The sequence below is a fragment of the Perca fluviatilis genome, chromosome 4 (genome assembly GCF_010015445.1).
Source record: "Perca fluviatilis chromosome 4, GENO_Pfluv_1.0, whole genome shotgun sequence".
NCBI lineage: Eukaryota > Metazoa > Chordata > Actinopteri > Perciformes > Percidae > Perca > Perca fluviatilis.
The window spans coordinates 27,775,881-27,790,140 of NC_053115.1; the positions used below are offsets into that span (position 1 = coordinate 27,775,881).

General features: G+C 42.0%; 1 protein-coding gene across 6 annotated transcripts in view; it reads left to right on the top strand.

Moving 5' to 3' along the window:
• ephb2b (eph receptor B2b) overlaps positions 1 to 14,260 on the top strand; it is a 152,298-nt gene that overhangs the window by 104,918 nt on the left and 33,120 nt on the right. For all 6 annotated transcript variants that reach the window (XM_039797737.1, XM_039797733.1, XM_039797735.1 and 3 more), the window contains exons 4-5: positions 5,485 to 5,640; positions 7,682 to 8,017. In XM_039797737.1, the coding sequence (XP_039653671.1) occupies positions 5,485 to 5,640; positions 7,682 to 8,017 (492 nt within the window). The remainder of the gene's footprint in view (positions 1 to 5,484; positions 5,641 to 7,681; positions 8,018 to 14,260) is intronic.

The window sequence follows — 14,260 nt, forward strand, 5'->3', positions numbered from 1 at the left end:
GCGGTCTATCTTGTAAAAAGAAACACATCTCTTTACGATAGCCTCTGATCTATCCCTGCAGTGGTTCGTATAAATAGTTTTTTACAGGCGTCACCAAAGCAAATAGAGGCCCACACTTGTACACTGTAGCGGCCTCTTTGGTCACAATGGAATACAGGGAAATACCCAGCACACACACACACACACACACACACTCCCTCTGATGCTGGCCATTTTCACCGCTTTCAGCACTTTTTCCTGCTGTGCTCACAAAACCTAGCACCTCTGATTTTTCCAGCTTCCAGCCTTTTCTCTTTCACACCCTGAACGCCACACACACACACACACACACACACACACACACACACACACACACCCCCCCACACACACACCCACACCCACACACACCCCCCACACACACACCCACACACACACACACACACACACACACACACACACACACACACACACACACACACACACACACACACACACACACATACACACACACGCACACACACCTTGCCAGTCTTTGTCTCCCTTGTATCTTCTTTAATTGTGTGATCATTAAATAAAACAGTTTTGGGGGAGGGCGGATTCAATCCTAAAAAAGATAGAACGGGGGAAACAGGGAAGAGGGGACGGGAGGGGTGTGCTGCTGGACAAAGCACTCTGTCGGGTGGTGTGTAGATGAGAGATGGTGGGTGAAAGAGACTGGATGGGTTCTTTTTATGTTTTTATTTTCTTCCCTCTTTACCTCAAAAGGTGTGTAACCTAGAATCAGCCAGCTAATTGTCTGGTTGTGATCGCATAGTGTCCAACACTGCCCAGGCGGCCATGATGGAAATGTCAAATGCCCAGTCTTTGTTTGGCCTCTCTCTATGTGCTGTATGCGTGTGACTGCTGATTTTGTGAGAGGAGCCAGAATCACAGGGAGTGTTTCTAGTATCGCTAGTCACGTCGGCATCGCCACGGAAAACAACACTCCCTGCCTCTCTCTGTCCTTCTGCCTGGTAGTGTTTTTCTTCTCTCTATTTGTGTGTTTCTCTCTTCTCTTCTCTTCTCTTCTCTTCTCTTCTCACACACATAAATAGTCACAAACCATTGCACGTGCTTTGCAGGATTCAGATGCTTTCAGCTGCAGGTCTTGTCTTCAGTGTGCTATAAATCTCTCCGGATGTAACATTCGGGAAACCTTTGAAACAACCAGCAAATTACCTGCTGTAAAAACTGATTAGCACCCCTTGCACAGCGGCTTGCCTCTCAAAGCTCTCGCAGTACTATTTTTACACAGTGAGTCTCACTAAACCTCTAATTAAAGCCTTTATGTCACTATATATTATTAAAAGTCATAAACACAGACAGACACAAGCAGCTGGGTGTTTGGAATGTGTGTGTGTGTGTGTGTGTGTGTGTGGGGGAGGTAATATTCAGATTGAGTTTTAAGTGTGAGATTAAAGTAATGCAATACTTTGTTTTTAAACGATCAAACTACATTGGGAAACAAAACTATCTCATCCCGCTGGCAGAAGTTATCTTTTTTTTTTTTTTCTTTTTTCAAATATTAGATTTATGAGTGAATGTGCCTGCTGTGTCTCTGGAACCAATTTGAGATGATCTGGACCTTTTGACACGACTACCACTAAATTGAGTCTGAAGTGTTTATAAATTCTCTTAAAGCTTTTCTGTTTGGCCCTTTGTTCTTGACTTATTGCCACATTTCATTGTTTGTCCCAGTTCCACAATCCACGTTCGCAGTCCCCCAGAGATCTGACAGCAAAACGTGCCATGTTTGCTTGATGATATTTATGATATTAATAGCTGGGTGTCTGCTTTTTTTTTGTTTTTGTTTTTAAGTGTAGAAAGCGGGAACAACAGAGGAGCTGTTGTCAATGAATATTCTTGCAGTAATTAACTCTTCTTGCCAGAAGGATATCTAAAGTTAGAGGAAACATCCCAAAAAAAACGCATGTTGAGCAAGACTGCCAGGATGGTGATCAAACAGCTCAACAGCAGCAATCTGGGCAGGCAGGGAGGTAGGGAATTACAGCTCTGATCTGTTTTTTAATCACTGCTCTCCACATCTCTGCTTCTCTACATCCGACACCAGACAACGTTGCAACTCTTAAAATCTGTCATCTGGGTATAAAGTGGAAATTCCCCAAATATTTCCCCAAAGTAATGACCGTGGCAGGGCAGAGAGGCATGCCAAGACACATAATACTGTGTCCTCTTGAACTGGATAGGATGGTTTTTACAAATACTTTTTTCCTAGATTTTTTTTTTTTTTTTATGCTACATATTGCACCTTCTGTGATCATGTTAAATAAAGTAATTAAATGAAAGATCCACTGAAAATAGGACATTTCTGTAAACAATCTGTGACATTATTCCAGCATTCATCCTATGAAAAAAAAACAGTAAATATAAAAATGAAGAGGAATAAAAAAACTGTTACAACCGAACATTCACCTAAATATTTCACATTTGATTAATCGCGGTCTTTGCGATTAGCTAATTGCATTCTTTCAAATCGCGATTTTAATTTGAAAACGATTAATCATTTAGCCCTATATTTGACCCTGTATACGATTTAACAGTGTTTTAACACCATGTTTTTTTCACAAGGTGTAGTTAAGGTTGTCCAAATTTGGCAAGATATGGAGTAAACTATTCAACATTTTGACCTAAAAAAAACCATACATATTAATATTCCATGAATCTTTTATTTTTATTTTTTTTTTACATCAAATGGAAATGAAATTGTGTCTTTGGTGCGTGGTGCTAAAAAAATTGCATTAACCACCAGTGTGCCACCCAACAATTACCACAGCATATTTAAATACCCAACAATTACCACAGCATATTTAAATACAACCACTGTGGCAGCAAGGCATCATGGGGCTTTATAAGTGCTAATCAAATGTATTCATTCATTTTGGTCGCCATGCAGATTTTAAAGTCATTGTTCTGATTGCCGTGCACAGTCTGCATACTGTTGCAGCCCCTACATTCTCTGTGTGCACAGTAATACGCTGAATTCTTTGGCTGAGAAACTCTTAAACACAGCCATTCCCTACCTCTCCCCTCCCGTCTCTTTGTTCCTATCTTCCCTCTCTCCTGCCCCCCTTCGCTTTCACTTTCCTTTAGTGTTGCTCCTCGGAGCGCCGCACTCCCATCGACCACCTCACTGTGCCGCAGAGGTTCAATCCCAATTCCCCACATAGCTGTTGCCTGGGCCTCATTCACAGGAGCCTGTTGACTGGCAGTGTGAATGTCTAGGCCTCATGTTTCGCTCTGTACCCAAAACCCTTTTCCCCCATCAATCATGGCAGAAGAAAAACATGTCAAAGCTAATACATAGTGAGGAGATCTTTACAATTACTTAGTTTTAGTTTGGTTTTTATTTTGGAGTAACTCTTTCTGCCACTGACGTTTGTGATAATATAACACAAGATAACACACTGCGTTGTAACTTTAAGGCACACTGTTACGTTTTGCATGAATAGAAGTAACATTTAAAATGTGTTCTCATTTCAAAGCACACACTTGCTTAAATGTCATATCTTTTGTTTTCTTTTGCTGAAATCAAAGATGTTTGCCATAATGTGCATTTAATGAGAACAGCCTTTCTTTTGAGCAAACTGTAGCAGTGAAGCTGTTTTGGGTCTGTCTACTCTCAAGCAATATGGTTTGGTCGATCACAGAGAGAGAGAGCTAGATCGGTCCATTGCTTTCTTAAAAAAAATAAAAAGTGTCTGCACAATTTTTGAATCACTGTTGTAATGGCCAGATTTATAAGGTGATGGCGCTGAGTAATGTACTTTGAGTTACAAGGGGGAAAACTAGCATTAATCCCTGGCCTGTAGGCTCTCTGAGTACAGTGATGTGTCTGTCTAATATAAACATTGGGATTGGACCTGGACTAATTTGTGATTTGGCCCTCCTTTAAATGGGAGTTGCAGCTGCATATGTTTCCATATTCCAGATGCTACAGTTGAGTTGTAATTGCCTGTACAGCCTCAGAATGAAATAGAGTCTGTATTTGTATTAAAACTGCAGTCCTGTTATGGTAAGTTTTTAGAAATATACAGTACAGAAAATGGGGGGTGGGGTACTGTTCCCATGGCAAGTGAAACAAATTGTCAAAATCTGCTTTAACAGTAGTTTTTGAAAAATATTTCTTTGAACCTACCAGGCTTTAACTCAAAAATGAGAGAGAAGGAGAAGAACCATAAATTGCTATATTTAGTTTCCTTTCATCGGACTCAGTACATTCTATTGCCTTTTACACTGTTACTAAAGAAAAACAACAGCACTGACAGACCTGAGGGGTTTTAACTTCAGATATGCAGTGTGTCCCGTGTGTGAATTTTTCATGTTACTGTACATCTGACATCCTCTGTCTCAACACCTCTGTATTTTCTTCTTTATCGGTGGAGCAGGTGGGAGCTGGATTACCTCAAGCCAAACCGTAGCTGCTTTGGCCCAAGATAGAAAAAAAAAAAAGGCTCTTGACATGGTGCAGGTGCAAATGCTAAAAAACAAGATATATATATTTTTTAGCAGCAAAGGTTTAGGCGGTATGTGACTCAGGAGAGGATAAGGGGATTTCACAGACAGCTGAGTTAGTTTGTTTATCGTTGCAATGACGGATGCTTATGGCAACGCACAAACAGATTCACACCATGTACAGCCTGCGATTTACCCGCACAGCACACAGGCAGATGCACAAATGCCAAATTTAACGGCAGCTGCGGTTTCTGCGAGTTCATCATCGTCTCTATCATGAATGTAACTTTCCTCCCAGGTTTCCACAGAGAGGCCCTTAAAAGAGCTCTTAACAGAAAGCATGGACACTTGGGAGATTTCTCAGGCAAATAGAGCATGGTGAATAATTCACAGCAAACTTACAACGTGTTGCAATGTTGCCATATCTGCAGAGATTTGCCTCACATGAAAGACTTCACTGGTGTGTATTTATATGTCGGGTTGCGCTGATGTATATTTACATGTTGGACTCGTGGTCTGTGTTGTTTGGGCTGTTTTGAATTCTGGTCACTTGATTCTTCTCTTGTAATGCTACTACATTTAACCTGCTGCCTATTGTAAGGTTAACACACCTTCAGTGCAGAAAAGATAGATAACAATTATTAATGTATTAGTTGATTGACCGAGGGTTAAACAGTTCTCAGTTGTATAAATTCAATATCTTTGGGTTTTCCAAAAACAAGAAACAACGTGTCTGACGTGTCTAAAAAACAATTGTTTTTTTTTATTTAATTTGGGTTCTGACTAATTGTGATAAACATTTTCTGACATGTTCTGAATTAAATGATTAAGCGATTAATAAAAAAAAAAAAAAGACATTGTATTTTAGACTCAATTGCCATGCTGCTATCACAGTATGAGTGTTTTTCATACAAAGAAAATGAATTTACATTCTCTGTGCTATTTGAAATAAAGTGGCTTTGTATTCTAAACACACCCTCCACTGTCTTTCAGCCTGTCCGTCTGGCTTTTTCAAGCCGACTCAAAAAGATGAGCCCTGTATGCAGTGTCCCATCAACAGCCGTACCACCAGTGAAGGCGCCATGAACTGCGTTTGCCGCAACGGATACTACCGCACCGACTCCGATCCTCTCCAGATGCCGTGCACAAGTACGTATATAGTTCCGAGGTTGTTATATGTGAACTTTAACTTGCATTCTGCACAAACACACAAAGCATACACAGACATGAATACATACCCCCCAAAGTCTTTGATTTCCAATGTGAAATCTTTGACACATACACATTTCACACCCGCAAGCAGAAGAGCCCAGGGAGCAAAGGACAGTGGTAGTCTGTGTAACTCCAAACAGAGAAACCCTGTCAGAGCTGTCCCTCACATGAACACGACGCTGACATGCCCATAGTGTGGCTGTCCACAGATCTGACCCGACAAACAACGCTCGGCTGCCCCTCCTCAACATCACACAGCCCGTACTCCAAGCCGGACCAGAGGTTACTGGGCCGGGGCGCGCAGCTTTGTGAGGGGGCAGGCACGGAGAATGAGCCGAGGCGAGACTCTCTCTTGTCATGCCAATGAAGCTGTTTGAATTTGAATTTGAATTTGAGGCTGACACCGAGGTTGAGAGAGACAGGGAGAGGCGGAAGGATAGACCAAAGCAAAAGTGCGTGAGGGAGGGGTAAAGTGTGAGGGAAGGGAATGAACAAGGAGAGGCAATTTGAGCGAGATGGAGAAGGGGTTGTGTGCATGTGAGAAAGACAGAGAATCAGTGCATAGAGTGTGGTCTAACTAAAACAAAACCGGGGTGAGTGAGAAAAAAATAAAAAAGCTCCTTTCAACGTTGCGGTAGTTTTTTTTTTTTTTTTTTTCCTCACTCTCGCTCTCCCTCTCTGCCTGTTGAAAGGGACAGAGGAGGGAAAATATTTGATGGTCTCCAACAAAGAAGATTTGCATAAGCCTGGCTCTGGGAGTCGAGCAGCTGTTGTGAATGAGAAAGCGGCAGCGTCACATCACCCGTATAAAGCGCAGCAGGGCCCGACCTGATTAAAGCGAGGGAATGGGACCATCAGAACGGCCCTCCACCTAATGGGGGGGATATTAGTCCCCCCCCACCCCCCCTCCTCCCCCAGGAAGGAGATGCCAAGGAGGAGTTATGTTTCCATGTATGAGAGACACCAAGAAGGGCACTCCAACGGGCTTCCTTCCAGAGCCGGAGATCTGCTAATTGCTGCCAATTAAAAGGAGGTTAAATAATGTAAGAAGTGATCGATTCAGATTTAGGATGTTGTGGGCGGGGTGGAACGGTTTATCTCATTAGTCCTGAAGGGTACGACTTCCATAATTAGGTGCACATGGCTGTAAAAAATAAACAGTTCTCATTGTTTGTTTGTTTGGCCTGTCAGTCAACATGTAGCAACATGTGGAAAGTTTCCACCCTGTAATGCCTAGCTGCTAAGAATGTCTCAACGGGAGAAACAGTAGGTTTCTCTCTCCACTGCAGTAACTCTATACGATGCTCCATGAGAAACTTGTCAAGAATAGATGTTAAGAAAACACTTGACAGAGTGGACACCGGCGTGGAAAATGAGAGAGTGTAAATGGGCTTCCCGAGGGAAGAGGTGCTGCCAGCTTGGAACGCAGTCAGCTCCGACGTCTATACGACGCTATAGTATCTCAGTGAGCTTGTGGATTTTTCTCTTCTCCTGTGTTATTTAAGTACAGTTGGTAATTATGCCCTCTGCGCCATCAGGCACACAACACCGCTTCCATCACAAAATTAGAACAATGCTGTGGAATATAGTCCTTGCAGTCGTGGCTCATATGAGTAACAACCATTTTTGTCATATGTTTTTCCTATCTTTCCTTTTTTTTCAGATTTTTAGCAAAACATTCCAAAGACACAATGCTATTTTAAATGGAATTTAGATCATTTGCATAACTTACCAATCTTTACAATAGATTGGTAAATCTTAACACTGTTTTCGGGCCTTTTTGTCCATTTAGCAAGACATCTTAAAGCAGCTATTGTCAAAGCAATGGATTACATGACTGCGACTATGTGAATGGGGTCACTTGTAGTGACAACCTCTGCAGTGGACCAATTGACACAAAGTATTGATCAAAAGAGCTTACTTCCCAAAGTACCTGTGTATGGTTTAAATTGCATAATCTCTCTCTTCCATTTCCCAGCTGTCCCCTCAGCTCCACAGACTGTTATCTCCAGCGTGAATGAAACCTCTGTGATGCTGGAGTGGATGCCTCCCCGGGATTCCGGGGGCCGCGAGGACGTAGTCTTCAACATCATCTGCAAGAGCTGCGGCGGAGGCCGGGGAGGCTGCACCCGCTGCGGGGACAACGTTCAGTTTTTGCCCCGTCAGCTGGGCCTGACAGAACCCCGGGTCTACATCAGTGACCTGTTGGCCCACACGCAGTACACGTTTGAGGTGCAGGCTGTCAACGGGGTGTCAGATCAGAGCCCCTACTCCCCTCAGTACGCCTCCGTCAACATTACCACTAACCAGGCTGGTAAGTGGGCCCATCTGTCTTTTTCTACACTTTATATGTGGTTCCCTCTTCTCTTCTCTTCTCTTCTCTTCTCTTCTCTTCTCTTCTCTTCTCTTCTCTTCTCCCCATCTTTTTTGTTTTTTCGATGTCGATATCCGTGTTGCTCTTCTGGCGCTCATGCCCTGTACAGTACCTCTTCATCACACTCTTTCCTCTACAAGCACATAATGCACAGTGCATAGACCTCCACTAACTCAGATCCTTCCCTCTCCTGTATGGTGATGTATGCAGATGAAGGGCTCTAAAATGGGAAGAAGAGTGCCGTTGATGATGTGACAGACAGAATGTGATGGCCTGCTGGTCTTTACAGTGTGACCAGTGTGTGCCATGTTTTTTAAACTATGGAGCTGAGAGCAGGCTAGGTACTGTCTCTCCACTTCATCTACTGTTCAGGGACTACAGCTCTATTTTTATCCACCTACTTTTTTGGAGTGCTACATTAAAGCAAATTAATAATACATAGTATATGCATAATATATTGTAAGCGCAGTATATAGGTATATACACACAATAGTTTAAGATGGGGTTGGGAAAGGGATAGACAGCATAGTAGGGTACACGACAATCCAGAAAAATGTCACGATTTGATTCAATATCGATTTTTGATTCAAAAACGATTCTCGATTAAAAAAACAATTCACAGTATGCAAATGTAGTTACTTTTGCCATGTGATTTCAGTAGACATAGAATAGAAAAAAATATATGAATCGATTTTTGGAATTCTGTGAATCGATTTTGAATCTGTAGAGCTTGAATATGAATGTGAATTTTTTGCACTCCCCTACAGCATAGTATTGCAATATTTTCCGTGGCAACACTGTATCGATACACAGACGCAAAGTATTGATCTTTTATTATATAAATTGCACATGAGAATTACATTTTTTGGTACTGGAATAATAAGATCATCTGTAAAATAATGAAAGATAAAACAGATGTTGACAAAGGTTTCCTTTAGGGACATAATTTGATGATGGAAAAAAGGTAATACATTACAATATATTGCAGAATATTATAATATGTTTAAAATCGCAATAATATCGTATCGGGACATAAGCATCATGATAATATCGTATTGTGGGGCCTCTGGTGATTCCCACCCTTAGTATGAGCTACCTTGTAAAGTAAAGTAAAACAATACTTCAAAGAAGCCAGTATTCCAGTCAGTTGTGAGGCCTAATGAAAAACAGGTTTCCATGGTGACTGGGGTAACTTTTTAATCTGCAGGATCTTCTAGAAAGATACCTCAAAATCTCATTCAATATCTATCCTGCAGCTATCGGAGCTTTGCATGCTTTCCGCTGTGTGGTTGCAGTTGAAGTCAGCCGCATCTCTAATTATTTCACAGAGGCAGCAGCATTGATTTGCTCTTTAATTGTCTCTATGAAACTCATCATTTGGCGTGCCAAGCTTTTCTCCCCCAAGCACTGATGAGAGGGGGGCGGGAAATACAGGCCGGGCCTTATCTTTGCACTGGCTTTGCATCCCATTAGCAACGTACATAAGTGCCTGTCATCTCTCATCATCCATTCCTCTGCACTGAGGGGGCCGTCTGCTATGACTGAGCTACCTAAAGCACTGTGTTACTGTGCTTTTATTACAGCCGACATATTGGGTTTTGTTTAACTGCACTCTCACTCTCTCATTACTTTCCTCTGGAATTCCCAGATGTCCAGATGCCTGCATGGAAGCAGTCAAATAGCAAGTTGAATGACCACATTTAAGAAGAGATTTCTACACAATTGACCCATTGAAGCAAACTTCGGTGTTTGTGGAAATCTGTTGGTGTCAAAAGCTCCATAAAGTACTCAGTTACAATTCTGAAACTCCAAGTCACACTAAAATGGAGGCCTTTATTCAAACGGCGAACCTCCTTTCTATTGTCTGTTTTGATTTGAGTCACTGGTGTGGTGGGTTAATGAGGGCCTGTGAGTGCAGTTAAGCGTTGTAATGAGGCCCCTGCCCTACTCTTTCTCACCAGGCCACAATAAGTCTGCCACCCCAACTCTTGGCTTCTCTGCTTCCCCTGCCGTGGGGTCCTGGCGGAAATTGGGGGGCTCTGCGCCCTCTCCGCTAAAGTGCCCGTCACTTTGGATTAGGCAGCAAGAGCTCCCGTCAGAGGGAGCTGTGAAAAGAACTCAACTCTTGCTTGCTCCCCCACTCCAACCTCCCAACTTCCCCCATCACCCTGCAAACCAGGCTCACCCCTGAGACACGGGATTGCAGTTTTGCGGTGCTACGCTACGGGGCTGGGGTCACAGGGACCAGGAGCCCATAATTGCATCTGCTTTGTGAGGCTTGGAGGTTACATAAACATCGTGTCACCCCTAATTACCTCAGGCAGTTCTGTGCCTCTCTTTTACACTCAGAATGAGTTAGGTGAGGAAAAACAACAACAAAAAACAGTGTATGATATTTTGTGTGTTAATCAGTCCCTCGGTAAGCTTGCATTGGGCCAGAGGCTGAAGCCTTCCATGAAAGAAAGAATAAATAATTAAATGGAAAGTAAGTGGCGTGAACGTGTGTCCCATTTCTTGTGTGGATGGCTGTCCTCAGCAATGACTTGTTGGTGTAAAGTGCAGGGGAGGAGAGGAGTGTGAGATGTGAGCAAAGCGTTTCACTCACCATACCCAATCAAGCACCCACCACACTCTATTACCCACAGGGCATATCCTCCCACTTCGTAGGTGGTTGGTGACAGTTCCTCTGCGATAAAGGACGTGATTGCCCTGGAAAGTGTAGCGCTTGATTACACACTGTAATGCCACACAAAAAGGAGATGCCGTGCTGAATGGAGCATGAGCCCATTTTATAAGCATATGACTAATTCCCCAAAACTTATTGTATTGAATACGCAGACGCCTTGAAATGCCCTCCAAGCCTTTTTATAATAATGAGTCACAAGTAAGCCATCTACTTTGGCTTCGAGCTGTCTATAAAATGTTACTCTTTGGATGGCATTAAATGAGCGGAGGGAGTGAGACAGAGAGCTGCAAATCTGGGGCTTTCTGTCAGGGACTGAAGATGAAAACCATAGGGTGTGTAGTGACGACTATGCTTTCATGCACCTTAATATTACACTATTATTCCAATTATGATGATTGGAATGTGTGAATCTATTAGGAGCATCTGCCATAAAAGGTGCAGTTTAAGAGTAAACTTGTGCGCTGACATAGATATCTTAGGCTGTGTGAGCACAAAAAGAGTTTAAAAGGGATCCATTTTGGTGTACATGTTGGTCACCCTTGGGCAGACACGTCTGTATGCTCACGGTTGTCTCATTGTCATGAGAGTTTGTTCACTGTGTAAATAAAGCTGCATTTGATTTGAATTCTTCGGACTGGTCGTCATCTTTGAAGTCTCCCAACATCATTTCTGAGACATCAACCGATATCAAACAGGTTTTTGGATTTGTGCAAATATCACAATGCCGACCTTTTCAAAAAGTTGATTCAAGTAATGAAAGAGGAAGGCTGTGTTCGCACGGTCCAACAAGTCCACCACCGCTTCTACTTGTCCATATTTTTATGTGATAAACAACATGGTACGTGAATCAGAGTATCCCTGGCTGCATGTAAACTAGTAAACCGCTTAGTAGGAATATTGTCTTTTTCAGAATAAGGGCTAAACCTGTCTGACAGGTGAGAGGGTGGTGACACAAAACCACTGTCATCAACAGTAGCTGTACTGTATGGTAACACTATGGGGGGAGGGGGCAAGTTTACATGTATTATTGTACTGACAAATTTTATTAAATAATTCATATTAAATCAACCTTTTATTAGATCCTATCTTTAACAACATTGCAACTGAAATTTTATTAAAAAGTGTGCCTTTCATTGGAAATGAATGAAATGATCTTACCCTGCAGGGTTAACTTGTTTTAAGGTCAAGAGTTTACACCTCGAACAACATTTTGTAGTTTTTCCCAACATTAGCAGTTTTTTGTGTCTTAAAAATGATTTTAGTCCAGTCTGTCAGTTAATCTGTTTCTTCAAAGTGACTATATGTAACTTTCAGTTTGTGTTGATTTTAGCAGCCGCTAAAGCGGTAATGTTTTTACCACACCTGCTGTATTAAAGGTCTTCTCTTTACAGTGCTGTATTACCCACTGTCATATAGTCGCGATGAATGTTTTGCTCTGACAGATAATCATTCACTTACAATAACAGAATAAGTTACAGATGCATTGTTGCATTTCAAGTGTTGCATACGGTAACTTTGTAGATGTAGAGCTAAACCGGGTATCACTGTCGCTGTGTCACAGGCCAAGCATTAGGAGTTTGTTGTTGCAATGAACATAATAACTTAGATTAATATTGCGCATTTCAGGAAATCCAAGGAAAAAGAAAATAGTCAGCCAACATGAACACGGACTAGGGAATAACACGTCCGCGCTAAATGGAAGGCGGACGTAATTTCATGTCGGCTACTGGCTTACAACTACATCGCGCATTGTAGTTATTTTATGAATGAAATAGACATATTACATACCTGAGGGCCAAAGCGGGGACGATTTTGAATAATTTACAATCCTGTAATTGTCTCCATCTGTTGAAAGCCCGACTGTCGTCTGTCACTTTCCCTTTTAGCTTTTCATTGTTCTTCATTTAATTTCCTTCTTTTCTGTGATGGTCCCTCCCCAGTATCAGCCATAACTACAGCAGATAACTTCTAAAATAAAATTAAAATACAATTACGCCAATATAAAGAAATCCGCTGCTTTTACTTGCTGGATACACAGCGGAAATCTGTGACCCGTCAGAATGGGTGCTCTGTAGCGCCGTCTACCTGCCGTAAATCATTTTGTGGCTTTGCTGACCTGGGCAGAGGCATTAATAAAAACTATATAAAAATAGCGTTCTTTTCACTGTTTTGCTACGTTTACACATGGCCGGCTATTTTCATAAACGGACATTTCAGCCTCTCCGTTTTCGAAAATAACATCGTGCACAGCTGTCAGTTTACAGGAAAGTGTTCGTTTACATGTACCCGTGTATAAATGCTGTCAATGCCATAAAGAGCATGCCAAACCTGTAGGTGGCAGTGTAACGGGAAGCTCCAGCCCACGATAGCCAATCAGAATCCCGATAATGGCAACAACAGCAACGAATCACTTCCTCTCTCTTCTCTTCCTCACTTGCTCAGCTGCCTAAACCTCCGTTTGTCTCAGTTTACATTCAAACGTGCAATTGAAGATTTCCAAAATCTCCACTCTGGCGGGAGTTTTTAGAAAGAATCATTTTCAGAGGCGAATTCTCCGTTTGCGTGTAAACGAAGGGCACAAACGAAGGGAAATGTCTCTGTTTTTCAGAATAACCATGTACGTGTAAACGGGGTATTAGTCTCGATTGCTGTTAAAGGTCATTTGTGATCATCAGATGGAACATTACACATATAGTTACTTTAAGTCAGGTTATATAAACAAAAGAACATAGGCTTGTTTAAGTTGTGTACTCGTGTTTCATCTTAATGTGCCGATGTGTTATGTTATTTTGGTGATGTTCTGTTTGTGATGTTGGTGCAGATCACCTCTCACACACATCTCAATCAGAAAGAGTGAAAACAGGTGTGCACCGTTAGATGATGTGGTGTCACTACATTACTTTGCAGCTTAGAAACTGCTGGCAAGGTGACTGACTGGTTAGTGAGACTATTGTATAGTAACAGTTAGTTCACAGGTTTCAGTGTGTTAACTGAAATAACCCTCTGGGCTTGAAGAAGACACTGAAGTGCCTACATCATCTGAGAGCACACATTTACCCTTTGAAACCACTCTACCATTTCAGACCAATTCCCACTTGTCCCCCTCCTTTCCCACCTTCTCTAGTTGGCCTATATTCATTATTATTGTATGAAGTGAAAATTGTTTCTGAAACCACATTCCCACCCTGAAGTTTAATCAAACGTTTCTGACAGCTGAGTGGCAGTATGTCATTTTGTCATAATAGACTTTACAGTACTACATCCTGCCATTTTGTCTTCACACAGTCCGAGACACATAGACACTAGGGGTGGGAATCACCAGAGCCCTCACGATACGATATCGCCACGATACTTACGTCACAATAGGATATTATTGCGATTTTAAACATATTGCAATATTCTGCCATATATTGCAATTTATTACCTTATTTCCAACTTCAAATTTTTCCCAGTTTCAAATTGTCCCCAAAAGGAAACTTTGTCAACATCTGTTTTAT